Raw genomic sequence first — 27619 nt, 5'->3', positions numbered from 1 at the left:
CAGTGCTTTGTGATTTTTAAAAAACACAATACATATGGAAAAATAATTAAAGAAATGGACTTGGACAAAAAGACAGAAAAGCAGACATTCAAACTTTAAAAATTTTTAACACAGTTATATACAGCATCTGCTCTGGTCCAAGTATGTGTCTTTCCTGCCAAATTCATACAATGAAAATCTAATGCCTAAGGTAATGGTGTTAGGAGGTGCAGCTTTTGGAAGGTGATTGGAAAATCAAGGCAGAGCCCTCATGAATGAGATTAATGCCTCTATAAAAGAAGCCCCTAGGAATTTCCTTGTCCTTAAACCATAAGGGAAAACAGCAAGAAGCCTATAAACCCAGAAAAGGGCCTTCACCAGATACTGAATCTGTTGGTGTAATGATCTTGAACTCCCCAGCCTTCAGAACTGTAAGAAATAAATTTCTGTTATTTAAAAGTGACCCAGTGCGTGTTATTTTGTCATAGCAGCCTGAAGAGACTAAGACAGTTTCTGACAATCCTCAACTTATCTATGTGGTACTGATCCTGCTGCTTCTGTCTCTGCTGGCTCCCATAGGGCCTTGCTTCCTGTGTTTTATGATTTTACTGTGGGACAGCTGGTTTCTCTGGTAAAGAATCTGCCTGCCAAGCAGGAGATGTGAGTTCGATCCCTGGGTCAGGAAGATCCCCTGGAGAAGGAAACAGCAACCTTGTATTCTTGCCTAGGGAATTCCTACTTGCCTAGGAAATCCCATAGACAGAGGAGCCTCACAGGATGCAGTCCACAGGGTTGTAAAGAGTCAGACATGACTGAGCTACTGAGCATGTAGGAGAGCTAATATTTCTGAAAGCTTCTCTGTGAGAATCCTCTAAAGTTTGGATGGAAGATGGTTCTCAGGGTGACCAATTTAGGACAGGACTGGGGTGGGGGTCCCTGGGACATTCACTGCTAAAATTAAGAGTACTAGGCAAACCCAAATGAGTTGGTCACTATATTCTCAAAGTTTTAGGGGCCTATCAAGTTACCTGAGGGCCAATTTGAAATTAGAAATTATCAGGAAAAGATTGCAGCCCCCTGACACAATGCCAAGCAATTTTCAAGCCAAGCAATTTTACCTGTGGTTACCTGAGCAGTGAGAAGGGTTTATTTCCAGTTCCCCTTATGAAGATGCAGTCCTTTAGAATCCTGGACTCACGAAAGTGCATTTTAGGTTGTTTTTGGCAATAGAGTGGCCAGTTAGTGTACCTAGTTTGTCTCTATACTGGAAACAGAAGACTTGTAGTGTTTTGTCTTTAACTATATTTTAAGCTCTAAGAGAGCAAAGATTTTCTAATTTTTTATAATCCTTGAAATATTTAGTTTCAGTGTGACACCTAAAATAGTGACATTTCAAAAACAGTTGCTCAACCCATTTTCCAGGGGGGATTGTTAGGGAAAATAAGGTGACATTGAAATATGTAACCTTTAGCTTTACTATGCCATATGAAAAATTCTTCCCCAAAATTGTTTTTAATCCAAAATGGAAAAATTAAATATAACTGTTCTGACTTCTAAAATTTGAATGCCTAATTATATAAAATAACACTAAAAGTAATCATTTTCCTCTTGCACTTGAAATTCAACAAGCCCATCAAAAAGATAAAATAGAAGGTTTATTACTTGTCAAGCTTCTCAGTGTTTTGACGCCAGTGAGTCATATCCTTTCTCCACCTCAGATTTTCTTGACTTCCAAAGGCACTTCCAGATGGGCTTCTCTCTGTCAAACAAATTTCAAAACTTTCTTTAAAAATGTTATTTCAGTTAGACCGCATTCATGTATATTTGCAACCATATAAGAAACACTACAGGGCTTCCCTGGTGGCTCAGTGGTAAAGAATCCACCTATCAGTGCAGGAGACATGGGTTTGGTTCCTGATCAAGGAAGATCCCACATGCTGCAGAGCAACTAAGCCCGCCACAACCACTGAGCCTGCGCCCTAGAGCCCAGGAGCCGCAGCTACTGAGCCCACGTGCTGCACTACTGAGGGCTACTCGCCCCAGAGCCTGCACTCCACGCAAGAAAAGCCAGTGAAATGAGACGCTCACAAACCGCAACTGGAGAGTATCCCCCGCTCACCACAAGTAGACAAAAGCCCATGCAGCATCGAAGTGCCCAGAACAGCCATAAATAAATAAATAAAATTTTAAAAAGAAATACTACATAATGTTAATAATTTTATTAACACAGCCATTTTATCCTCCGTATAAGTGGAAAAACCTGACAATGGTGCTTTTTATTAAAAATTTTCACAACAATTACAGGATATATTTGCTAAATGTAATATAAAAAACCCAAACACTTTTTTAAATAAGCAAACTTTGAAATTCTGACTTTCTGAAAATCTTAACCATGGTTTATAAGACTATGCATGATATGATTTTATTTTCTCCACCTTTGTTTATACTACCATTATCGTGTGTGCGTATGTGTAGTTTCAATACATATGCTCTTGATTTAGGATGTACACAACAGTGATTGCTCTTTTTACCTGATTGTTTTTCACATAAATTTTCACTGGCCAGTTATTCATCACCTCTGCTGAAAGGCCTTCCTCAACTTTCCACCACTTCCTTTCCTCTTAATTTACTTTATTTCTCTCCACAGCACTTATGACCACAAGAATAAAAGCTACAAATTAAGGAAGGTTCTGAAAGTAATTACTTCTTTTGGTCCACAGAAGGCAGGAGAGGAGAACAGAGGGGCTCTCCCCCAAGAGAAACAGAAGGCAGAGTGAATGATATGGGCTCCTTTAAGGGGCAGCAGTGGAGAAGTCATTGAGAATTGTGGAGAAATACATATATTTAAACAACGGAATCAAGTCATGACTTCAAGCTTTCAACTAGAAGACTACTACTCTTCTTTGAAAAACAAGAGACTTTGGCTGGGAGGATGGAAAGTAAAATGAAAGTAAAAATGCAGAGTTCAAACAGAAATTTTAAAAATACTGAAAAACAAATATAATTTGACACACAATAAAGGATTAGTACGGATATTCCTTCTGCTTTCCCTCCTTTTCCTTCTCTTTCTGTCCCTCTTTACTTCTTCAATTTTGAAACCTCTGTCTTTAAGGAATTTTGTGAAAGAAAGCAAAAAGATTTGTCTATCTTAAGACAGTTAACAAAATAAGTATCTGTGATCTATCTTCATTATTATCATTAACTTTATTTTTTTTTTCAGGAAACTTTCTCTCATCTCCTTAGTTAAGAACATCTATCATTAGGTGATCTAGCTTATTAAGTGTCCAAATATAAATAAGAATTGCAAACAGAATTATTTTAAGAAGATGAGAACTTCAATTATTTTTTTAAAGTGAGACACAATTGACATACAATATTATATTGGTTTCCAGTGTATAAAATAATGATGCAATACACGCATATATTACAAAATGATCATCACAACAAGTCTGGTTAACATCCATGACCATGAGTAGCCTCAAATGTTTTTCTCTTATGAAAAGAACTCTTATGATGTACTCGCTTTGCAACTTTCAAGTATACATTTGTTAACATGCTATAAGCTACATCTCTAGTACTTAAAGAATTTGAAAACTGTGAGTTTGTACCTTTTGACTCCCTTCACTCATTTTGTCCACCCCTACCCTGCACCTAACTCTTCCCTGTACCTATGAGTTTGGGGAAAGCGGGGTTTACTTGTGGTTTTACTTTTTTTAGCTTCCACATACAGAACTTCATTTCTTACATTTAAACAGTGGTAGCTGTCCAAAGACTACACGTTTAAAAATGTAACAAACATATTGTTAAAAGCTCCATTCCTTTCAACAGTAAGTCCTAGAAAGAGCTATGGTATAATATAAAGAACACTAAATTAGAAGTCAAAAGATCCTGGTTCTGTCACTTAGTTTATGACCTTAGGCAAGTTATTTACCTCTGAGAGTTTTATTTTAAAGATGAGGATAATTGTTTGTTAGGTTTGATATAATTAAATGACCTAGAAAGTTAATTTTCATACTTTATAGAGTTGTTGTCCATATTAAATGAGTTAAAAGAAAATCAATAGGTACACGATATAAGCCAGGCGTGCTGCAGTCCATGGGGTCACAAAGAGTCAGACACAACTGAGCAACTGAACTGAACTGAAACTCTATACAACTAAAGTGAAAAAACAACACTATTAATTTCAAAGGCAAAAATTGTCTTATTCATTATTAAATTCCATATACACATAGCATATACTTAAGTTTACCTAAATAAAAGATCATTAAGTTAAATGGCCAATCAAAAAACAACACATATAAAATATTCATGTAAACATACAATCACATTTTAAGTCAACAACATATATTGAGCTGTTAGCATATGTCATGTACACAGATGACTAAGCCATGTCCTTGACCTTAAGGTGTTTTCAGCAATAATACTACTTCACAATTTACGAAATGTTTACACACACACACACACACACACAGTCACCACAAAGATGATAAGATCAATTAGTTACACTACTTTTTAAAATCTCAAACCACCACAAGTGGATGAGGAAAGAGAAAGTGGGAAGATTAAATGGTTGGCCAAGATTATATGGCTAATGGGTAGCAGACCAGGGATTAGAAACAGACTTCATATGCAACTAAATTATTTTCTCTTCCTGACACTTGAGATAGGCAATATCTTTGCCTTATCTATGGGATATATTAATTCACTGCAAAAGTAGGAAACTTTTAAGAGTACAAAGTCGTGTTACAAAGGATGTACAGCCAAGAGAGAACCACAATGTAAGCTATAGATTCTGTATGATAATAAGGCATCCGTGTAGGTTGATCAATTGTGATAAGCAATGGCAACTCTTATATGAAAACCTAATAATGAGGGGTGTCATCCAAGTGTGAAGACAGAGAATAAATAGGAAATATCTGTATTTTCAGCTCAATTTTTCTATGAAGCTAAAACTGCTCTTAAAAACACCTGTTTTTTAAAATAAGGGAAACTATTAATAATCACACAAAGGTTAGAAGAACAAACTGAGATTATCCAGAGCAAACTGGAAATATGTTCACTCTAAATAGGAATTCTAACTTGCAAAGACATGGCTATTCAAGTTAATTCACAGCTACATTAAAACACTGTTTTAAAAGTGCAGAATTGTCACTGAAGACTTGCAAAAATGATCACTGTAATAGTGTTCAAGGAAACTGAAAACATTCTCACCAGAAGGAGAAGACATTGTGTACGTACCCAGCTGTCCTCGGCTTCGGCGCACCATTTCTTGCCTAGCACCTATGCTTCCAAGAATAGCTTCCTCAAGCTTTGCTCTCATGTCTTTTGATTTCTTAAAGGTCAAACTATTCATTCTTTCAAATACTTTCTTTCCCTAAAATTTAAACATTAGAAAAGAAGACACAGTAAGGAAATTTTCTTCTTTTCCACATTATGTTCCCTCTTGCTCTTCTTTGCAATGGCACAATGATCACTTACTTTGTACTCAAAGCAAGATACACAAAGATAAAGCAGATCTAATAGCCGGTTTAGCTGCAGGACTGAGAGATCTGTAAACCACTTTTGTAGAACTGTCTCATCTGCATTCTTGAGAACCCAAAGCAGACAGATCAAAAGACTCCGACTTGATTCTGCTGAAAAGGTAGTGTGTTGCCTGCCACTCTGAAAATAGAAGGCAGTAAAATGAGACAGAATGATCAAAGACCACTTCTTTTTTTCAGTTGTCAGTTGTTTTCTTCTAAAAGCAATGTGAAAGTAATTACTTTAAAATCAAATATTTTGAAAGAGCCATTTGATTTAGGCAATATTTGTGTAACTCATACATAATCTTATACTTAAGGTTCTGAAACTTAACCTTTCCTAGCAACAGAAAATTATTTACAGGGCTTACAGAAGACTGTAAATAAAAGTTAACAGGAAACATGAAGGGAAAAACTAAAAGGTTCTATTATTAAAAAGTAGGTCCTATATTAAAAACTATGATATCTAAAGAAGACAATCAAAAGGGAGGGGTTATATGTATACCTATGGCTGATTCATGTTGAGGTTTGACAGAAAACAGCAAAATTCTATAAAGCAATTACCCTTCAATAAAAAATAAGTAAATTTAAAAAGACGCCAGGCCTCCCTGTCCATCACCATCTCCCGGAGTTCACTCAAACTCACGTCCATCGAGTTCGTGATGCCATCCAGCCATCTCATCCTCTGTCGTCCCCTTCCCCTCCTGCCCCCAATCCCTTCCAGCATCAGAGTCTTTTCCAATGAGTCAACTCTTCACATGAGGTGGCCAAAGTACTGGAGTTTCAGCTTCAGCATCAGTCCTTCCAAAGAACAACCAGGACTGATCTCCTTTAGGATGGACTGGTTGGATTTCCTTGCAGTCCAAGGGACTCTCAAGAGTCTTCTCCAACACCACAGTTCAAAAGCATCAATTCTTCAGCTCTCAGCTTTCTTCACAGTCCAATTCTCACATCCATACATGACCACTGGAAAAACCATATCCTTGACTAAATAGACCTTTGTTGGCAAAGTTATGTCTCTGCTTTTCAATATGCTATCTAGGTTGGTCATAACTTTTCTTCCAAGGAGTAAGCATCTTTTAATTTCATGGCTGCAGTCACCATCTGCAGTGATTTTGGAGCCCAAAAAGATAAAGTCTGACACTGTTTCCACTGTTTCCCCATCTATTTCCCATGAAGTGATGGGACCAGATGCCATGATTTTACATAAATGTAAATAAATTTAAAAATTCTAGTGAAAGACAAAAATGAACAGACCAGACTTTAAAAATATAAGACAAAATACAACTACATGAATTAAATAATGAAAATGTTACCTATAAATCGTAGTATGTAGTTAGAAGAATAATTAATGGAAAATATTTACAATTAAAATAAGTATCAAAGAAGGAAGGGTGAAAATTAGCAAGTAAATATTTAAGCATCTATCTAAAGAAGTTAGAAAAAAGAACATCAGTATAAACCAAAAGAAAGTAAAAGTAAATAATAAACATTCAAAAGTGAGGCTCAGCATTGACCCCAAATGTGTTCTTTATACAAACTAAAGGAATATACAAATTTCTATTGAGACTGACTTAAGACAAAAGATAGGAAAAGCCAGTCACAGAAATGAAAATGTTTACATCTACTATAAATGTTATAGACTTTTTAAAAATCATGGAAGATACTTGAAACAATTTTGTATGCCAAGAAATTTGAGTAAATTTCTACTAGAATAAAATTTACAAAAACCAGTGTAAAAAGAAATAGAAAACTTGAACAGTCCTACAATCATTAAATACATAGATAATTTTAACACTTTCAAAAAAGATTACTGCAGATACAGATGGCTTCACTCACAGGTTCTCCAAATATTCTAGGAAGAAATAATTTCAATTTTAAACAAGTATTTGCAGGGAACAGATAAAATGGGAAATCCCCTAGCTCATTTTCATCGGCTAAACTACCTGATTCCAAAATCTGAACAGAACATTATGATCTTACTAACACAGATACACAATCTTAAAATATAGCAAATCAAATCCATTAATACACAATCACAAAAAAATTAACTTTAATTCAGGAATTTAAGGTAGGTTTAACACTAGAAAATCAATTGAAAGATTTAAAAATACAAGATAAAAAAGCAAAATAACATGACAGTCTCAATGGTGCAAAAAAGCATGATAAAACTCAACAACTATTCATAATCACAAAAGGTAAACTTAGCAAACTAAGAACAAGAAGGGGACTTCCATAATATAATAGAGGGTATTAAAAAAAAAAAAAAACCAACCCCCAAAACCAAAACCTTTTGCACCTATATTTAAGAATAAAATGTTGCAATCTTCCCCTTTTATGATGCCAACTATCACTACTTCTATTTAACACTGCACTCAAGATTCTAGCCCATAAACAAGCTATGAAAAAACACTGAAAGGAAGAAATGAACGGCCATTATTCATAGATGATATGATTGTATACATAGGAAAAAAAATTACACCTATGTTATCAATTTAGCAATTCTTCTGGAAATAAACATTATTGTTCAAAATCAATTCTATGTCCACACAAAAGCAATCAACAATTAGGGAGTTCTCTGATAGTTTAGTGGTTAGGATTTGGTGCTCTCACTGCCATGGCCCAGATTCAATTTCTGATCAGAGAACTGAGATCACACAAGCCATGGGGCATGGCCAAAAAAAAAAGATAATCAGAAATTAGAAAACAATTTATGAAAAAGATGACATTTATGAGACTATGAGAAAATGATGTTATATATATACTTATATGTGTATTATATATTATCATACTGCATAACTTTATAATATTACTAAAATACTTTTAAAATATCAAGGACGTACAATATACCTACAAAAGATGTTCTGGGCCTCCTTGGTAAAAAGCTATAAAAGTTTATGTATATAAACACATCAAAGAAGGTCCAAATAGTGGGGAGATCTAACATATTCAAGGATTTGGGGATTTACTGGTGTAAAAATATTAATTTTTCCAAAAACTGATCCATAGATTCAATACAATCTTATGTTAAAATAAGACACTCTATTCACCAAATTCACAATTAAGTGTGTGGAAAAAGCAAGTTACAAAAAGAAAGAAACCTTTGAACCACTTATAATTGGCAATGGACTTAATCCTGACATGAACTACTATAAATTATAAACAAAGGCAGACAATCCAACAGAAAATGAGGAGTCAGTGTTCTATATTTTGTCCTGAATGATGGTTAAAAAAGTATTACTTTAAAATCTTTTGTAAACATCTACATTTATGTTTCATGTACAGTATATTTCACATAAGTGAGGTTTTAAAAAACAAAAAGCAAGGCCAATAAAATTGAGAATAGTCGTCATTTTGAGGGGAGAAAGGGATTGAACTGAGGGCAAACTGGGAACTTTCAAGAAAACTGAAAAGTTCTACTTCTGAAGCTGAGTGGCAGGTACGCTGCTGTTTTTCCTATTATATTTTAACTGTACATGCACTTTATATACATATATACAATAGCAAATGCAAGTAAAAGAAAAAACTGATAAATTGGAATTCATCAAAATTAAAACTTTTGCCGATTCAAGTGACACTATCAAGAAAATGAAAAGATAATCCACAGAAGAAAATATCTGAAAATCACATATCTGATAAAGAATTTATGTCCAGAATATACAAAAACTCTTTCAATAACAACTCAACAAGAAGATGAATAACTCAATCTTAAAACATTAAAGGATTTGAATGGATGTTTCTCTATGTAAGATACATGAAAAGATGTGTATTATACACAAATGAAATGATAACTCTCAATATCAGTAGACATTAGGTAAACACAAAGTAAAACCACAATGAGACACCACATCATACATACTAAGGTGTGAAGAATATATAATAAAAAAGGGATAATAAAAAGTGTTGGTGAGGATTTAGAGAAATAGAAACCTTTATTAATTGCTGGTGAGAATTTAAAATGGAACAGCTACTCTGAAAGAGCTTAAAAGTTTTCTCAAAATATTAAAGATATTAATACACATGATCCAGCAAATCCATTCCGAGGTATCTACCTAAGAGAAATGAAAACATGTGTGGACATAAAGACACGGACACAAGTGTACCTAGCAGCATTGTTCCTAACAGCCAAAAACTGGAAATGAGTCAACTATTCATCAAATGATAAATGGATAAAAAAAAGCTGGTCTATCAATATAAAGGAATATTATTTGGCAATTTAAAAAAAGTACTGATACATGCCACATCATGAATGAACCCCAAAACATTACTGCTTAGTGAAAAAAGCCAGCCATAAAGATCACAGTGCATAATTCCATCTAGATGAAATGTCCAAAACAGGCAAATCTCTGCAGGCAGAAAGAAAGTGAGTTGCTGCCTAGGACTACGGCTGTGCAGCAACAGAGAACGAAGGCTAATGGGCCTCAGGGTTCTTTTTGGAACGATGGAAATGTTCTAAAATCCGATTGTGGTGATAGATGCCTAACTCTGTACAGATACTAAAAACCATGACATTATACACTTAAAATGGATGAATCTTTTGATATGTAAATTATCTGAATAAAACCTTTTTAGAAGTTGTCAAGGAGGCTAGCTTCCATAAATATGACTGCAGCTTTTTGAAAGAAAGTCATTTAAAACTTTTAGAAGTTGATCTTGCTCTACTAGCAATTTGTCTCCTCCCTGCCACCATGTTCTTCCCTCTTTAAGAGGGGAAAATACAGAGCAAAATGATTATCAATTTATTTAAATATGAAAAAGTATGAACCTTCACAGATTAAAAATATTCTCAACAGCTAAAAAAATCTCTTAGGACTGATAAAGAATAAAATAGATTTTAAAAATGAAGAATAGAGGCTATAAATTGAAAATAAGGCAACTTTCAAAATTCTGAATGGTAAAATAGAGTTTTTATACCAAAAAGATTGAGGTAGTTAAGAGTTTTTCAAACTTAGTATAATATAGAAAATATTTTCAGAAAAAAAAAATATTTTCACAAAATAAAACTCAAAGTACTTTTGCATCAGTTAATATAATAATCTGTTATTGAAGAGTATATCCTTGTAAATATCTGTCTTTCCAGATAAAACTTCTGTAGGAGGGTTGTTTTTACCGTTGACGTGAGGAGGAAACTGCCGGGCCTTGTTAGTTGAGGAACTGATGTTCCTGCAATTGCCATGGCAACTGTCTGGCTTATCATGCTTCCACTCTCACTCTCATAATCATCAGTAGCTATACAGATTGGTCTTCCTCGTTGATTGTGAGTTTCTGGAAAAAATAACCCATAAATAAATAAACTTCTAAGTAACAGCTATTGGGCATGCAATTCCCTTTCTATTCTCCTTTACTCTTCAAAGGAAAACCTATTAACATATACTGTGTATTATTATATTTTGCCTCTTTTAAATAATAGTTTAAATATTTTAAACACTAACTCATTCCTATAGTATTATTTAGAGTTTTGTAAGGAACATTCAGTTCAGTTCAGACGCTCAGTCATGTCTGACTCTTTGCAACCCCATGGACTGCAGCACTTGCTAGTAAAAGATATACAGTAAAAATAATATAAATTTCTGCCTTCAGATAAGGAAACCCACTTTAATGATCAAATACTAGGAAAACTACTCAATTATAAGTCTATCAAAGGCAAGGAGTTGGTTATCTTTGTAGCAGTAGCATCTACTGATGTACATATTAGATACCAGTAAAATTTTTTTAATTGAACTGGAAGTACTTTATCAGGCTAACTGCTAGTTCGAATGCAACCTACACTATTTTCTTTAAAAGAAATGAAGGAATTTAAATAAATTCTAAAATTGGAAAGCAAGAATAAAATTTTGTGGGTTACAGTTTTTAAAAAGCAACATAACTTACACTTATTAACCAGCTATTAGCGATATCATTCTCACTATTCAGGTGAATATTAATTTCAATTTTATGTATATGAATAAAACTGAGATTGAGAGTGGTAGATATCTGACAAGTTTTCTCATATTTTTTTTCCAGATAAACAGTATACACTCACACACACACACACAATTCTCTTTCCTAATAGGTAGACATGTGCGTGCATGCTCAGTCCTGTCCAACTCTTCCCAACACCATGGATTGTAACCTGCCAGGCCCTTCTGTCCATGGAATTTTCCAGGCCAGAATATTGGAGTGGGTTGCCATTTCCTCCTCCAAGGGATCCTTCCAACCCAGGGACTGAACCCATGTCTCCTGGTCTCCTGAATTGGCAGGCAGATTCTTTACCACTGGGTCACCTGCGAAGCCCAACAGGTAGGTATAGAAATGCTGTAAAACCATTTTTTTTAATGCATCATAAGAAATACTTACAGAATCCTTGCAGTGAATTTTCTCACAAAGTCAAAAGTTTTTTTTCAAAATCTGTTAAGTATTTACAGTGTACCTACATCATTGTGAGTTTTCTTATATTTCTTTTCCTACAGTAAGATCATTTGCAGATTCTTCTAATACTTTTAAACACTGAGATTTGCCTTTAGAGTTTGTCTTCAATATACTAAGTACCTGTAAAGTCATATAGCTGAGGAACAGTTTCCATGACAATACCAATCAGAGGTAGATACAACATAGCCACTCGAGCCTTTGTCTGGGGGTCAGAGTACCGTGGATCTGAGTCGTGACTGGATAATAAATTGTGTACCATATTGATGACTTTCTTATGCAATCCAAACAGTCTATTTAAAAAGAAGATGAAGAAGGAGTTGCAGTAAGGTCACAGAGATTAGTTAACATCTTTAGAGCAAATAGTAAGTCACGGTACTGAATCAATTTGTTCAACTTCTTAACTTTGCCACATATTTGCATGTATTCCTATAAAACATTTTTCATTTTAAAATTAACAAATGTTCAAAAAATAAATAAAATAAAACCAGTGAATGTCTCACTGTATTAAAATAAGAAAGGAGGGAAAAGGAAATACTATATAAATTCACTTAGAAGTAAATCTGAATATATTTTCACTAATTCCTTAGAAATTAATGCACTTAATATTAATAACTTTAGATCAGTTAGTTATATTTTAAAGCAAAAGAGTTTTAAGTAGCTGTAAATTTTATTTCATCAAGTGAAATCTTTTCACATTTATCTAAAATAAACTTTTCTTTCCTTTTGCAAAGAGGAAAAATCCTCTACCTATGGATTATGTAGTCCACAACAAGGGTTGTCTTTCATATCTCTGTTTAAACTGACCCTCCACGCTCATTTGGGCCCTTACTACTTTCTACGCATCTAAGCCCAAGTTTCAACTGGGCTACTACAATAGCAAGGATCACTCTCCACACTCTTTTGGCTTCTCTTCTTAGACTGAAGCTGCTTGATGATGCAAACCATTCTAATGTAAAATGTCTCCAACTTCAACTGCCCTTAATGCTGCACCTGGCAGGTGCTTCAGATCTCATTCTTTCTCCTTAAGCCTCTCACCATCAACCTCAACAGAAGACCTTACCTCTAACTTTCTTCTTCAAGGAAAGAAAAGCCATTCTAAATATGCTCTGGCCAGATTTGTCAATGCATCTCCATCTTTACAGCTATCAAATCAACTTTCATTTTATCTCAGAGAAAGTTGTACCTTCTTTCAGAAAGTAGTTCCCCTTATGCTCAGTGAATCTCCCCTTTCTTCAATAGCTTCAATGAACCCCTTCACTAAGTTCTTCCCTTGTAAATACACCTTCACTTGAAACTAGTTTACTCTGGCTTGTATATAGTATTCCTCTTATATGATTTATCTAGTAATAAATTTCCTGAATGTACAGTCTGTATCAAGCATTTTCTTCCATTTACTTCCTAATATCTACTCTCTTTCTCTCAAACTACAAGTTTTTTGAATGCTTACAACGTGGAAATGTAACAGTTTCATCACTTAATAGCTAAATTTTCAAAGATATTGAACCTCTGTTTCCCTATGTATAAATAACCTACCTCATAAAGTGGCCGTGAGAATTAAGTTACATCATTTATGTAACATGCTTACCACAATGCTTTGCACACTGCATCCTTCAGTAAATATTAGCTTTTCTCCTTAAAATCACATAGCAGATTTAAAACCAGGTATTCTTTCTCTGGGGCTTTTGATCTTATCTACCATTTTACATAGCTATATATGAAATCTAGCTGGAGATTCTTCTTCCTCCCAGATTTTTATTCAGAAAGTATATTTTTAAATACTGTTGAGAACTCCATCTAATGGACATATCTCAGATTTCATTTTCTAGCTCTCTACTTGACACTTTGTCACTTTTTATATTTTCTTCTCCGTATTTCCTCTAAATAGCTCCCACCACTCTTCATATTCTCTATCATTCTTCCCAAGTTTCAGATTCTGGTCATTTGCCTTTTATGTTCTCTTTTTCAACTTGTATCACCAGTGATGATTCCCAAACCTGGGTATATTAATATTTAGCATCTCTCAGCAGCTACAGGCCCCAGACTTCAACCTATCTAAACTCTATCCACTCATCTTCATTAAGCCTTTTCATATGTCTACAATACTTAGACACACACAGCCTTTACACACACACACACACACAAACACATGAACACAAACACACGAATGCTCTGGACACATGCACGCCCAAGACCTGTCAGATCTTATGCTGGATGCTGGAGATAAGACATCCTATCTTATCCTATCCTTGTCCCTATTCTTAAAGAGCTTGCTTTAGCAAGAGAGAAACACAGACACAAAAATAATAATTCAGTGTTACAAATGCTTATAACAAAGGTGCTAATCTTCTTCAGAACTAGGTTCTGTACTACAAAATTTGCATTTAACCATAGTATATTGTTTCAAAGTTGTAACTTTCTAACTACAATGAAAATTTCTAGAGAGCAAATCTTTGGTCAATATTAGAACATATTACTGCTACTCCAGGAATTATTTATGATTACTTAGCAAGCAAAAGGAGTAAAAGCATTCCTCTTAAGGGTCTATCTCAGACAATGTATGCTGTTTTTATCTATGCAAATGTGAAAAAAATGTAAAATATAGAGATGAGATGTGAGTCTCAAATAGTCAATCATTCATTCACTGAATTAACATATACTTACCAAGTGTCCACTCTGTACCAGACACAATTCTAAGGCAGTGGGAATACAGCAGTGAACAAGAAAGAAAAGTGCTGCTCTCATGAGCTCATATTCTAATGGGAGGAGACAGATAATGAACAAACGAGCAAATTTCAGGGAAATGCTTTGTAGAAAATAAAACAGGCTTATATGGTTAAGAATAATTGTGGCAAGGGTAACACAGCTATAATTCAGACTGGGTGGCCCAATGACGTCTCATTGAGAAGACACTGTTTGACTGGAGACCTGAAGAATCACAAGGAAGAAATGCCTCTGTGTGGAAATCTCAGGGAAATTTCAGCATTGCTTCAGGCAGAGGAAAATCTAAGTGCAAAGACCCTACGGTGGGACTGGGTAGGCCCATAAGGGAAACAGAAACAAGTCTAGGATGGCTAGACTTTAGTATATGCGGAAGAAGGGAAGTGACCGTGTAAACAAGAGTTACATATACAGGGTTTTGAGGTTCATTACTAAGTCTGGATTTTATTTTAAATGTTATTTTAAAAGTATACATTTTTAACTATTTTTAAAGTAAGAAGTGTGTGCTTTTAAATATATTGAAGAGTTTTAACCAGGGAAGTAATATAATTTAATTTTCATTTCTAAAAGACCACTTAGGTTGCTGTGTAGAAAAGGGATTTTAGGGAGGGAAGAGCGGAAGCATGATTAGGGGAGTAGCTGTAAAGAAGAAGGGAAGTAGCTGGACTTGGAATATATTTTAGAGGTGGTCCTAAAGCACTTGCTAATGGACTGGGTGTAGGAAAGAGTGAGAAGACAAGAGAACAAACGGCAGTAACAGCTTATAATCCTGTGTATTACCATTTAAAGCTATTCCAGTTACCTTTTAAAACTCAATAAACAAAGAAAAAGTAGTGGTGAACACGATTATCATTGCTTTCAGACTTTACAGGGTCAGAAAGTATCTAAAGAGCCACCTTGAAGACCAGCTTGAAGAGGCAAAAGAGCAGTAAAGAAATCAAGAGGCAGGGGACATATGTATATCTATGGTTCATTCACGCTGATGTATGGCAGAAACCAACACAATGTTTTAAAGCAATTACCCTCCAATTGAAAATAAAATTTTAAAAAAAGAACTCTGAATACAGCATACAATTTTTTTTTAAAGAAGTCTTTCATGAGCCCTACACTGTTCCACAGAAATGTATCTATTTTAACAGAACTGATCCTTGACTTTGAGAAGGAAACCTCATCACAAAAATGGTTGACTGTAGAATTCTCTATTCTTTATCAGACACCACTGAATACCTACACAACATCTCAGAGCAGACATAGAGAATAGACTTATGGGCATGGGGAGAGAGGAGAGGGTGAGATGTATGGAGAGAGTAACATGGAAACTTACATTACCATATGCAAAAGAGATAGCCAACAGGAATTTGCTGTATGGCTCAGGAAACTCAAACAGGGGCTCTGTATCAAACTAGAGGGGTGCAATGGGGAGGGAGATGGGAGGGAGGTTCAAAGGGGATATATGTATACCTATGGCTGATTCATGTTGAGGTTTGATAGAAAACAACAAAATTCTGTACAGCAATTATCCTTCAATTAAAAAATAAATAAAATTTTAAAAAAGGTTGACTGTCAGAATTCTCTATTCTTTATCAGACACCACTGAACACCTACCAACATCTCCTTCACCTGTCTTCCTCCCTAATAGAATGCAAAAATGTTCAGGTATACTTTCATGTCCCTGAGACTCAGAAGAAGCTAACTCTATTCCCCTAGTTCCTGAAGTCAATCCAATCAGACTAGCCCTGCCACTTACAGAAGCCAGTCAACAAGCTGTTTCATTACTAAGATGAGAAGAGATTAATGTTAATCAACTGTTTCCTTAATTGAGAAGGTCTACCAAAAAAAAAATCACATGAACTAAATATTTTTTAGTGCCAGCTGATTATTATTTAGGCATGAGCTCCTTATCTTCTGCTTTGTAACAAACCACCCATGAACTAAAACCTGTCTAAGCACCACATGTGAGTTAAAGTGATCTAACTCACCTGGAAACCTGGCATTGCTCTGGTGTCTAATAGTGCAGGACAGGCAAGTGAGCCAGACCAGTCCAAAGAAAGATGTGCATTGCCTGCTTGGGAAAAGGGTTTTTTTCCCCTCTCTGCTCTCCTGGACACGAACAAGTAAGAATTTAATCCGAACTGGCAGAGCAACTATCTTACAGTCATGAAAGGCACACTAGCCTCAGGAAAAAGCTGAGGCTCCTAGCAGAAATAAGATATAAAAGAAACAGAACCCTGATAACATCACTGAGCTGCTGGTTATACTGTGCTAAAACCTTGCCTCTTTCTTCCAAATATGAAATGATAACTATCCTTCTTTTAATAAAACAGGCAAGAAGAAAAGTTTTCTATTTCTGGTAACCAAAATTATTCTGATACATCAAGTAAAAATACTGGAAATATAAATTCAAATGATTGAGATTTAAGTTACTTAGGAAAGGCAGTATGTTTAGAAGTTGCTTTCAGAGGGATTTTTTTCAAACAATGGATCCTTTTTCCCCCAAAATGACATTATATTCATTTAACAATGGCAAAACAAAAAACTGGTGGCAAGCAGGGGTGCGAGACCCAGAGTCTCACCCACTAAGCCTGCCCTCCCCTACTCCAATGTCTGCACCACAACCCCATCCTACATGGAAACACACTAAGAACCTTTTCAGAACCCTACAGTTCTGCAAAGTACAGCGTGAAAACCTGCTTCTTAATATATCCCTAACATGAGAAGATGCTGTTATGAAAAAACTCATGACTTTCATTTGCATAAGATTTACCCTTTCACAATTTATTAAGCATTAACTATGTACCTATTGCTAAGAACGTCACAAACCTCATTTCATTTGCTCAATAAGTACATCAGAGGATTCTTATAAAACCTGCTCAAAATACCTCCTTTTGTTCTCTGGACCTCTTACTTCAGGTTAAACTGCATTACAAACTCCTTAATGATCCTACTATGAGGAAAGTTGAAAAAAAAGAGCAATTATTACCCAAATGAGTTACGGTCATAAAAACTTTTGAAAACAGCTATACACTAATAATGAGAAAACAGAAAGAGAAATTAAGGAAACAATTCCATTCACCATTGCAATGAAAAGAATAAAATACTTAGGAATGTATCTACCTAAAGAAACTAAAGACCTATATATAGAAAACTATAAAACACTGGTGAAAGAAATCAAAGACGACACTAATAGATGAAGAAATATACCATGTTCATGGATCGGAAGAATCAATATAGTGAAAATGAGTATACTACCCAAAGCAATCTATAGATTCAATGCAATCCCTATCAAGCTACCAACGGTATTTTTCACAGAGCTAGAACAAATAATTTCACAATTTGTATGGAAATACAAAAAACCTCGAATAGCCAAAGCGATCTTGAGAAAGAAAGATGGAACTGGAGGAATCAACCTGCCTGACTTCAGAATCTACTACTAAGCCACAGTCATCAAGACAGTATGGTACTGGCACAAAGACAGAAATATAGATCAATGGAACAAAATAGAAAGCCCAGAGATAAATCCACGCACCTATGGACACTTTATCTTTGACAAAGGAGGCAAGAATATACAATGGATTAAAGACAATCTCTTTAACAAGTGGTGCTGGGAAAACTGGTCAACCACTTGTAAAAGAATGAAACTAGAACACTTTCTAACACCATACACAAAAATAAACTCAAAATGGATTAAAGATCTCAACGTAAGACCAGAAACTATAAAACTCCTAGAGGAGAACATAGGCAAAACACTCTCTGACATACATCACAGCAGGATCCTCTATGACCCACCTCCAAGAATATTGGAAATAAAAGCAAAAATAAACACGTGGGACTTAATTAAAATTAAATGCTTCTGCACAACAAAGGAAACTATAAGCAAGGTGAAAAGACAGCCTTCAGAATGGAAGAAAATAATAGCAAATGAACAATAGCAAATGACAAACAACTAATCTCAAAAATATACAAGCAACTCCTACAGCTCAATTCCAGAAAAATAAATGACCCAACAAAAAAATGGGCCAAAGAACTAAATAGACATTTCTCCAAAGACGACACACAGATGGCTAACAAACACATGAAAAGATGCTCAACATCACTCATTATCAGAGAAATGCAAATCAAAACCACTATGAGGTACCATTTCACACCAGTCAGAATGGCTGCGATCCAAAAGTCTACAAGTAATAAATGCTGGAGAGGGTGTGGAGAAAAGGGAACCCTCTTACACTGTTGGTGGGAATGCAAACTAGTACAGCCACTATGGAGAACAGTGTGGAGATTCCTTAAAAAACTGGAAATAGAACTGCCTTATGACCCAGCAATCCCACTGCTGGGCATACACACTGAGGAAACCAGAAGGGAAAGAGACACGTGTACCCCAGTGTTCATCGCAGCACTGTTTATAATAGCCAGGACATGGAAGCAACCTAGATGTCCATCAGCAGATGAATGGATAAGAAAGCAGTGGTACATATACACAATGGAGTATTACTCAGCCATTAAAAAGAATACATTTGAATCAGTTCTAATGAGGTGGATGAAACTGGAGCCTATTACACAGAGTGAAGTAAACGAGAAAGAAAAACACCAATACAGTATACCAACGCATATATATGGAATTTAGAAAGATGGTAACGATAACCCTGCATGCAAGACAGCAAAAGAGACACAGATGTATAGAACAGTTTTTTGGACTCTGTGGGAGAGGGTGAGGGTAGGATGATTTGGGAGAATAGCATTGAAACATGTATAATATCATATAAGAAATGAATCGCCAGTCCAGGTTCAATGCAGAATACAGGATGCTTGGGGCTGGTGCACTGGGATGACCCAGAGAGATGCTACGGGGAGGGCAGCGGGAGGGGCGTTCAGGATGGGGAACATGTGTATGCCAAAACCAATACAATATTGTAAAGTAATTAGCCTCCAATTAAAATAAATAAATTTAAATTAAAAAAAAAGAAATTCAGAAAAAAAATAAAAGAAAACAGCTATTAAGATAGAAATACCCTACAAGGATCTTAGATCACAATACATTTATAGAAAAGCTGTTTCTGCAAATTCAAATCATCAGACAATGAACTCTTCTTACTATATCAATTTTCAATAATTCTTTAAAAGTGTGGAAGTTTTTAAAACAAGTTTACTTGTTTATAGAGCAAATTTTGAAGTACATGCTATATATTATTAATATGATAGCAAATGACAAATTTTACTCCCAAAGAATCAAACAGATTAGTCTATTTTCCTTAACTGAATTGTGCTTATTGCATATCAACAAATCTGAAAGTCCATCTACTAACATGCACAAATATTTCAGGTACTACTAAGAAGGAGAAAAATACTACCAACTAAACCATGATAGAATATGATACATGCTAACTTCAAGACAAACATCAAATTCAGAGATGACAAAAATGTCTTTCTTAAAACTGATGAAATACAGAAAAAACATGAGTATGGAACTTAGTGAACAGAGAAGTAGAAGAAGAATGGTAAAGAATATTCTTTGGAGTCCCAGAAAGTTAAGTGGGATACTTCTGTTCCACTGTCCAAAATCAAACTGATACTGTACACAGCAAAACTGGTCTACTCACCCTTCAGCATCAGGGTCCAAAATGACAGCCAGCTCTGTTAACACAAGTCCTGCCAAATAATGCTGTTGGCGGAAAGGCACAGACAATTCAAACATATTTGCAATCTTCTGGTCTTGGACATTGGTGGAAAATCCAGAACTCTGTTTGGGAGTGAGGTAGAACAAAACTATAATAGCTATGCAACAAAACATTCTATAGACAGAGCATTACAACAAACGAGATGTGAGCATCAAAGAGAGTGAGAGCGAGACAAACATTTTAAGTTAATTTTTACATTACTATTATTAACACTGGAGAAAGCACCTGCTCTTACTTTTGGTATAGGAAACTATGATGAAATAACATTTTAAATTACCTTTCAATTTCCTTTTTTTCATATTAAATTTTTTCATCTGATTTTTCCTTTATACTTTTAGCCACTAACTATTTCACTATCATATTCTGAATGGAAAAAAGAACTAAATCTATATGATGCATTATGTACTCACTGTTGAGTACAAGAGAAATATTCATAGTCAAATGCTATTGGTTTCCAGAGAAATTTCAAATACTAATGAAGCTGTTTTTTTCAGGGAAAATACTCTCTCTAGAAAATTACTATCATTTTTTGGTTCATTCAGAGTTTTTACAAGTTTTCTAATACTGAAAAACAGCATCCCCCAAGATACAGTTCAAGGCAAGAATGTCCTCAACCTTATCACCCTTTAATCCATATTCAAGACCAACAATGTGAGGTTTCTTACAACAGATTTCAGATTTCTCTATGGAGAAATCACCTTCTTAGAAAGTATATAAAACTATTCAGGTCCCTACCTCCCAAAGAGTGATGTCTCTGTCATCTACTAGAATCTGAAAATTATGCAGCTAGATGAGAAAGTAGGGGATGACGGGACATTGGAAGAAATTCTATTAATTTCTTGGCTGGAGAAAATGTTCAGCAGGGAGTCAAGTATAAACAAATGTGTTTCATTAAAGGTTTAAGGAACTTTACCTATGATTAATTTGTCCTTGATTGTACAGCCACATCTTTGACAGAGGATGGGGGAAGAGAACAAAAGACTAGCCTCATTAGTTATTAGAAGAAACGCATCTTAGCCAGGTAAAAATATGTGGAAATAGGCTGATCCTTAAGAATTTTTGCAAAGGTAAAAAATGAGAAGTTGTGGGTGATCTCCGTGTTTTTCAATCTTTCTAAGTAAAGTTCAAAATTTTCTTTATCAAACATCTGAGATTGATCTAGTGTAGTAAATTACTTTCAGGAATTAAAAGTCTCAAAGGCAAACTTAAAAAGAGTTCAGATCACCTTTGACTTTAGACATTAAGAATATAAGGAAGGGACTTCCCTGGTGGTCCAGTGGCTAAGACTCTGTGCTCCCAATGCAGGAGGCCTGGATTCAATCCCTGGTCAGGGAACTGGATCTCACATGTCACAAGTAAGAGTTCATATGCCGCGACTAAGACCCAGCACAGCCAAATTTTTTCAAAAAAACAAGAGCTTAAGGAAGTAGTTTGTTTGTCTTAGGAATTATATAGCAAAACATTTCCCTAGGAGGGAACATCTAGACTCCTCTGATACTAAAACCACAAAATCCCTTCATTTCAATCTATATGACAGGACACATAATAATTGCTATGATAATCTTTTGTCATCTTTAGAGCAATTATTAGGCACCCTGTGAAAACCCATGAACAACACCTAGTTTCCTTTGGGTTCTCTGGATACAAGAGAGGCAGGAAGGGCTTTGCCAGGACTGCATTGCTGTTTTACTTCTTTCTCTGCTAAGTATACTTCATTCCCTTTCCTTCCATAGGTACTGACAGCTAATAAACATCTTGCCCCCGCCAAACTCAGTCTGTGTCTGCATCAAGAAAACCCAACTTGTGAAAACATCAAGTGAGTTTATTATGTAGGTGAATTCACTCCCTTGTGCGCAAATCAGTCAGAGGGGTACAACAAAATGGTTAGAACTTAGACCTAGAATAAAGCCAACATGTGCCATGGATCAAAGCCTAGCGCTGCCAGTTTTTACTAAGTGACCCTGGGTAAGTTACTGATCTTTCCGTGTTTCAGTTCACCTGTAAAAAAATAATAATAGTAGTAATAGAATGTACCTCTTAGGGTTGCAATGAAGAGTAGTAAATGATTAATATTTATAAAGCACTTAATCATTTACTACTTACAAAGCCCTGAGTATGGAGCCTATCACACAGTTATTATTCACTAGTGTTACTTTTCACTTTTCCCAGCATTTAAAATACTTTTTCCACAAATGCAGGCTTAAAAAATTTTTTTTCATACATTTTGCATACCTGAGACGTTGCAGAAGAAACAGAAGGTGATGGTGATGCAGGTGGAGTGAGCAGGCTGCAGGGTAAGTTTAAGGTAACATAGTGCTCATGGCTGCAGATGATTCGCAAAAAATCAAGCCTCAAGGACACCAGGACACTTGGACTTGGTAATGAATAAAGCTTTGAAGATACCTTGTAAGCATTGCAGAAATTAAAAAAAAATACCAATTGAACATATCATTTCTCTAATACCAACACCAGAATGATGAATTAAAGAATTAGAAAACAGTACTCAATGGACAGCTTTGGGTTTTGTGGTTTAAGTAACATTGTCAGCTTTTTCCAGAGTTACTGCTAAAATAAAAAACTGAGAACTACAAGATTTACTGTATAAATCCACTGACAAGGTGCATTCTTAAGGCCACATTCTTATATTTCCAATACAGCATTAATATTTCCACCTCTCAAGGATATTCTTTCTGAAGAAAAATTATACTACCAAAGTAACTTTATAAAAAATTATCCATTCTTTTTTCAGCACTTTGTGCTAAGCTATATTTATAACTATCTGTTTTCCCAACTACACCATTACTTATTTGAGACAGTTATAAACTGACTTATTTTAAGAGTTTTAGCATCCCTAGAGTCCAGCTTAATGTGTGGCAAATGTAGGAGGTTAATAAAGAATAAAGACAGGACAGGTTTTGAGAGCAATAATACATGAAATTTCAAGGGAAACATTACGAATAATACATTGTGTGGCAAATACTTGCCAACAGATCAGTGCCCATGCAGTTTCAACTTCTCTATTAAAAAACAGAACAGGGATTTCCCTGGTGGTCCAGAGGTTAAGACTCCAGGCTCCCAATATACAGGGCACGGATTCAATCCCCAGTCAGGAAAGATCCCACATGATGCATGGCTCAGCCAAAAAAGAAAGATACACACAATAATGGCATCCAATTGAACAGATTTTCAAAATTCTAAGTAGACTGCCAAATAGCATTTTAAACCAGTAGTTCCCCTAAATTAATCTGTGGACCAGCAGGGAAGTACTTTACAAGCACTGTTTCCCACACTCCCCACCCTACCACCAGATTCAAACTCCTCAGTAATGCTGGGATGGGACACAAGAGACCTGTATATTTTTAAAGCGGCCTTAAAAGGCAATTCTAGGATGATTATATAACTTACTACCCAAATGGTCTACCAGGACAAATAACTAATGTCTTCTAAAAGCCAGGTTTCATTAATCAGCTGAAAATTTTAACACAAAACCAGCTGTTTGTAGACAAGTTCCAGGATACTTTTAGTTTAGAAAAGGCAAGATGGTGGTATTTTAGACTTGGGTAAACATCTGCCCACGATTCTAAACTCTACAATGTCTAGGGCTTCATCATGAGGAATACACAGCAAAATGCAACTGCTTTAAAAATCACATAAGCTAGAAAAGGTTGGGTTAGCTGTTCATTCAGTAAAAATGCTACTCTGGCATGGCAACCTGGGGCTGTTTTACATATAGACTACTGACTTGATGGTATACTTCTAAATGGGAATTAAAGAGTCATGAGTGGGCCAGGAAAACTCAAGGAAAAGATGGCTCTACTGATAGCAGCTTGCCATAGTTCTATGAACTGATAAATGTGATTTATTTTTGCCTTACTAATAAATATAACACTTTAAAAAAATATCACTATATAAATGTGTTCATGAAAGTTTCTTAGCTCTAGCCCTTAAAGAGCAAACACAGAATTTAAATTATTTCATTACTAATTATACTTTACCTGTTTATAGCAGGTCTTTATAAGGCTAAAGACAAATCCTCTGTCCATAACAGACAAGAGATCATTGAGAAAAAATGCAAGGCTTGTGTTGAGTCTCTCAACCATTTCTGTGTCCTGGGAAACAAAATGAAAAAAGAAAAACAAAAGTATGGTAGTTTAATGTGTGCCTGAAAGACTGACTTAGTTTTTAAAAGTAAGTTATCATTACCTTCTGAAACCGTGAAACTATATCACTAGCAATTGTGCTAACAAGAGCAGCAATGTCATCCATGAAACGTTCTGGAAAACGAGTCTTCCTTGGCGCATCGAGTTTATCATTAAAGTATAAATGATGCACCATGCTCTTTACCTGAAAAAAGAAATAAGCCATTAGTTCAATTTCCTTTTTTAAAAAATTGAAATATAATTGTTTTACAATGTTGTGTTAGTCTGCTGTACAAGGAAGTTGATCAGCTATACGTATACATATATCCCCTCTGTCTTGGACCTCCCCTCACCTCACTCCATCCCACCGATCTAGGTCATCACAGAGCACCAAGCTGAGCTCCCTGTGCCATAGAGCAGTTCTTATGGGTGTAACTAGCAGTTACAGAACCCTAAACTTTAGGGTCATTTCTGTCAATATACCACATGATTTAATAGAAGGCTAAAATACTCTTAACTCCTCAAAGATAATGAAAAAGTTCCCTACAATATTTTGTATGTTGTAAAGAAGTATCAAACAACATACAACTCAATCTCTGTAACACCTTCATAAAACTATTCTGGCTATCAATGGGAAAAAAATTCTGGGTATGTCAACAGAAAAAAATTTTCATCCTTTGAAATTACTTTAAGTCAAATCTTTCTAAGACTCAGCAACTGTGCCATTCCATGTCCCCTGCAACTGGTAGCTTTGAGTGATCAGAAATCTTGACTGCATGTAGTATCTTTAGCACTTAGCATCCCGTGGCATGATGAATACATATTAAGATTAAAATGCTAGATAAAAATCAAAGTAATTTCAATTTACAAAACACTTTTAGACATAAATTCTTATCACAGTGTGTACAGTAAAGAATTTTAAATTCAGGGAAATTAATGACAAGATTTTACAGTTGGTAAAGAGTAGAAACAAGTCAAACTGTACCATTTTGACTATTTTGTGTTTCAAGAAATCCGAACATACATATAAGGCTATTGATCTTATATTAAAAGCACATGAATTACAATTTGATGTTTAGTCTCAGGGGGAAAAAATGTGTTACCTATCACTAACATATGGTCCCTGATTTATTTTTTTGCTGAAAAGCAAATCTCAAGAAGAAATGTCTTTTTAAGGGAAAAAAAAAAACTTTTTCTGAAGTATAGTTGATTTATAATGTTGTGTTAGTTTCTCGTTACAGCCAAATGATTTAGTTTTGTATACATTCTTTTTCATATTTTTTTCCATTATGGTTTACTTCAGGATACTGAATATAGCTCCCTGTGCTATACAGTGGGACTGTGTTATTCATCTACTTTATATATAGCAGTTTGTATCTGCTAATCAGAAACTCCTAATTTATCCCTCTCCCATCCCCTTTCCTTTTTGATAACTCTAAGTTTCTTTTCTACCTCTGAGTCTGTTTCAGTTTTGTAAATAAGTTGATTTGTAGCATATTTTAGATTCCACAAATAAGTGATATCATATGATATTTAACTTTCTGACTTACTTTATTTAGTATGGTAATCTCTAGGTGCATCTATATTGCTGCAAATGGCATTATTTAATTCTTTTATTTAGTTCTTTTTTATACTTATACTAGAATACAATAGTATTCTATTGTGTATCTATTGGAGAAGGAAATGGCAACCCACTCCAGTACTCTTTGCCTAGAAAATTCTCTCTTTTTTTTTTTTTTTGAAAATTCTCTTTTTTATCCATTCATCTGTCGACACGGACACTTTAGTTGCTTCCATGTCTTGGCTACTATAAATAGCGCTGCTATGAACATTTGGGTGCATGTATCTTTTCAAATAAGAGTTTTCTCCAGATAACATGTCCAGGAGTGAGGTTGCTAGATCACAGGGCAACTCTAGTTTTAGTTTTTTAAGGAAACTTCATACTGTTTTTCATAGTAGCCACACCAAATTACATTCCCACCCACAGTGTAGGAGGGTTTCCTTTTCTCCACACTCTCTCCAGCATTTATCACTTGTAGACTTTTTAATAATGGCCATTCTGACTGGTGTGAAATAATACCTCATTTAGTTTTAATTCAATACTGAGAATGACTGTGAGTGGCATACTCTAGAACCTCCATTGTTTCTTTTCTATCTTTTTTTGTTGTTTTGCTCTTGTTTCTTATTATTTTACATAATTTTTGAAAGAAAATTATGTAAAAAGAACAAGTGAAACTTTTTCACCTTTCTATAGATAGAGAGGAAGGGCCTGAGTGCTAGAATACCTGAGTCTGAATCAGAGGTCTGCTGTCTACAAGCTATGTACACTTAAACAAGATCTTAGTCTCTCTGTGCCTCGATAATCCCTAGGCCATAGGTCTGACCACATGGTGTGTGTATGTACATTGCTTTTATGTATATATGTGTTTATGTTGTGTGTATAAATATTTACAAAAATATTAATTCATTTATTTGTTTTTAATATCATTTACTGAATTAAGAAAAAATTATTGTTGTTTTTTGTCTGTAACCACCGTTTCCCTTTTAAGAGCTTTCACCATTTTAAGAGCTTTCTAGCCATAAAAGTAGTAGGTATCTATAAAGCTCTTTTTATCTGGTATTGCCATTATACACTAGTATGTTTGGACTAAGACTGAATGTATCACAGGTTAAAAAGATAGCTGCTGCTGCTGCTGCTAAGTCGCTTCAGTCGTGGCCGACTCTGTGTGACCCCATAGACAGCAGCCCAACAGGCTCCCCCGTCCCTGGGATTCTCCAGGCAAGAACACTGGAGTGGATTGCCATTTCCTTCTCCAAAAAAGATAGCTAGCTTCTCCAACTATTCCTAAAAACAGACTTAAAATTAACTTTATAACTCCATCTAAATAGTGCTGATTATCCACAGTGTTATTTAGAGATATAGCAAACATAATTTTTCTTTGGAGGCACATGTAAAACCGTAACATGGACAACAGAGAAAGATTTCTAGGGCAGTAATAATGAGCCAACACAAAATTATTCAATAAGGAAAACAGTATTACAAAATGTGTTTAGTTTGCTCACCATTAACTCAAAAAAGAACCAGGCTTGTTGCAAAGCTGATTCCCGAACGCTGCCACTGCAAACAACCCACTGCAAAGCCAGCTCCTCATGAAAAAGCTATCCAGAAGTAAATCCAAAGTTA

The 27619-nt window shown here is 35.2% G+C and overlaps 1 protein-coding gene across 9 annotated transcripts in view; it reads right to left on the bottom strand.

Moving 5' to 3' along the window:
* Positions 1-27619, bottom strand: part of DOCK7 (dedicator of cytokinesis 7) — a 208257-nt gene that overhangs the window by 60946 nt on the left and 119692 nt on the right. For 8 of the 9 annotated variants that reach the window (XR_009493802.1, XR_009493804.1, XR_009493803.1 and 5 more), the window contains 10 exons: positions 27499-27594; positions 24500-24640; positions 24292-24405; positions 22529-22699; positions 20219-20358; positions 12027-12196; positions 10609-10763; positions 5458-5640; positions 5218-5353; positions 1642-1738 (listed from right to left, as the gene is read on the bottom strand). Coding sequence is in view for 2 of the 9 variants with exons in the window: in XM_005204517.5 (XP_005204574.1) it covers positions 1642-1738; positions 5218-5353; positions 5458-5640; positions 10609-10763; positions 12027-12196; positions 20219-20358; positions 22529-22699; positions 24292-24405; positions 24500-24640; positions 27499-27594 (1403 nt within the window). In the remaining 7 variants the exon portion in view is untranslated. 9 annotated transcript variants of the gene reach the window in all.

The sequence above is a fragment of the Bos taurus genome, chromosome 3 (assembly GCF_002263795.3).
Source record: "Bos taurus isolate L1 Dominette 01449 registration number 42190680 breed Hereford chromosome 3, ARS-UCD2.0, whole genome shotgun sequence".
NCBI lineage: Eukaryota > Metazoa > Chordata > Mammalia > Artiodactyla > Bovidae > Bos > Bos taurus.
This window is presented reverse-complemented; position numbering and strand designations above follow the sequence as displayed.